The following is a 1,658-nucleotide window of genomic DNA, read 5'->3' on the forward strand; positions in this document are numbered from 1 at the left end:
TCCGTCCATGCGGGGATTACAGGCGCCTGACCATGCAAACAGAACCGGATCACTACCCCCTCCCAAACATTGCCGATGTAACCTCATAAATGCACAAAGCGAAGGTTTTCTCTACGCTCGACCTCCTGAAGGGGTATTATCAGGTGCCTATGAACCCAGAAGACATCCCCAAGACCGCCATCACCACTCCGTTTGGCACATACACCTTCAATTACTCCTGTTTTGGCCTTCGTAATGCTGGGGCAACGTTTCAACGTCTCATGGATGGCATCTTAGGGGACCTCCCTTTCTGTTTATGTTATGTGGACGACATACTTTTGTTCTCCTCCTCAAAAGAGGAACACCTCTGTCACCTGTGCATCATGCTCGATCGCCTGCAACAAAACGGCCTTGTAGTCCGGTACGACAAGTGTACCTTTGGCGCCAACGAAGAGTCATTCTTAGGGCACCGTATCACTCCTGAAGGAGTCCATCCCCTCTCTGAGAAGGTAGCAGCCGTTCAGAATTTCCCCGCGCCCTCGACCGTCAAAGCTCTGCAGGAATTCTTGGGCATGATCAACTATTATCAGTGGCGGATTTAGGGGGGGGGGCGAGTAGGCCATGGCCTAGGGCCCCGCGCCTGTGAGGCCCCGCGAAATTTGATTCATAATTCGGCGTGGGCACTTTATAATCAATGGAAAAAAAATTTTCCACGCTTGTGTCAATGAATTTCTGCGAAATAACATTTACACAGGCAATTACAGTCCTATGACAATGCCAGCAACATGTCTGGTAAATATCAGGGAACCCAACAGATAATCAAGAACGAGTGCAGTGAAGCTGAGTACATACCATGTATGGCTCATTCCTTAAACTTGGTGGGTAAGTGTGCCGCAGAAAGCTGTCCTGCTGCAGTGTCATTGTTTGGTCTGATACAAAACTTGTACTCCTTCCTTGTCGCATCTACTTATCGTTGGAGGAGACACCGTGAGGTGATAGAGATTAATAAAGATAAGAAGTTGAAAGTTGATAAAAAACTTTCAGACACTCGTTGGTCAGCACGAGCAGATGCTGTAGCTGCTCTCAGTAGAGCACACAAAGAAAACATCATTGTTCTGGAAGAGTTTTCCTCGGATCAGAATCAGCCAGCTGAAACAAGAGCTGAAGCAAGTGGTCTTCTCCAAGGTTTGAAAAAACTTGAAACAGTAATTCTTCTTGAAGTTTGGGATACAGTATTGGAAAGGTTTTAGAGTGCCAGTATTCAACTGCAAAAACCTGGAATCTCCCTCAACACAGCTGTCACACTGCTGGAGTCTCTTTTACAGTTTGTTAAAGACCTGAGATCCCAGTTCGATGATTTTGAAGCAAAAACTATGGCTAAGTGTGATCCCAGTGACGTGACTGGTAAAGTTGCATACTACGCCGACAGGCAGTCGCAGCGTATTAGAAAGCGCAAGCGTCACCACGATGAACTAGACTCGGTGGAGGATGTTACGCTGACAGGGAGAGACATGTTTAGAGTGACTGCTTTCCTGCTAATCATTGACAAGCTCTATGCTGCCCTAACACAACGCCTTGCAGCTTACAGCGACCTTCGAGAGAAATTTGGGTTTTTATCAGAAATCTCAAACAAAACAAACACTGAACTTAAAGCAGCTGCTGAAAAGCTTGTGTCTTCA

At 46.6% G+C, this 1,658-nt stretch overlaps 1 protein-coding gene across 1 annotated transcript in view; it reads left to right on the top strand.

Annotated features, from left to right (window-relative positions):
• The first annotated feature begins 764 nt into the window (after positions 1-764).
• LOC137650811 (uncharacterized) overlaps positions 765-1,658 on the top strand; it is a 1,248-nt gene continuing 354 nt past the window's right edge. The window contains exons 1-2 of the mRNA XM_068383966.1: positions 765-1,164; positions 1,276-1,658. The exon at positions 1,276-1,658 is cut by the window's right edge and continues 354 nt beyond it. Of these exons, the coding sequence (XP_068240067.1) occupies positions 765-1,164; positions 1,276-1,658 (783 nt within the window). The remainder of the gene's footprint in view (positions 1,165-1,275) is intronic.

The sequence above is a fragment of the Palaemon carinicauda genome, chromosome 12, assembly GCF_036898095.1.
Source record: "Palaemon carinicauda isolate YSFRI2023 chromosome 12, ASM3689809v2, whole genome shotgun sequence".
NCBI classification, from domain to species: Eukaryota; Metazoa; Arthropoda; class Malacostraca; order Decapoda; family Palaemonidae; genus Palaemon; species Palaemon carinicauda.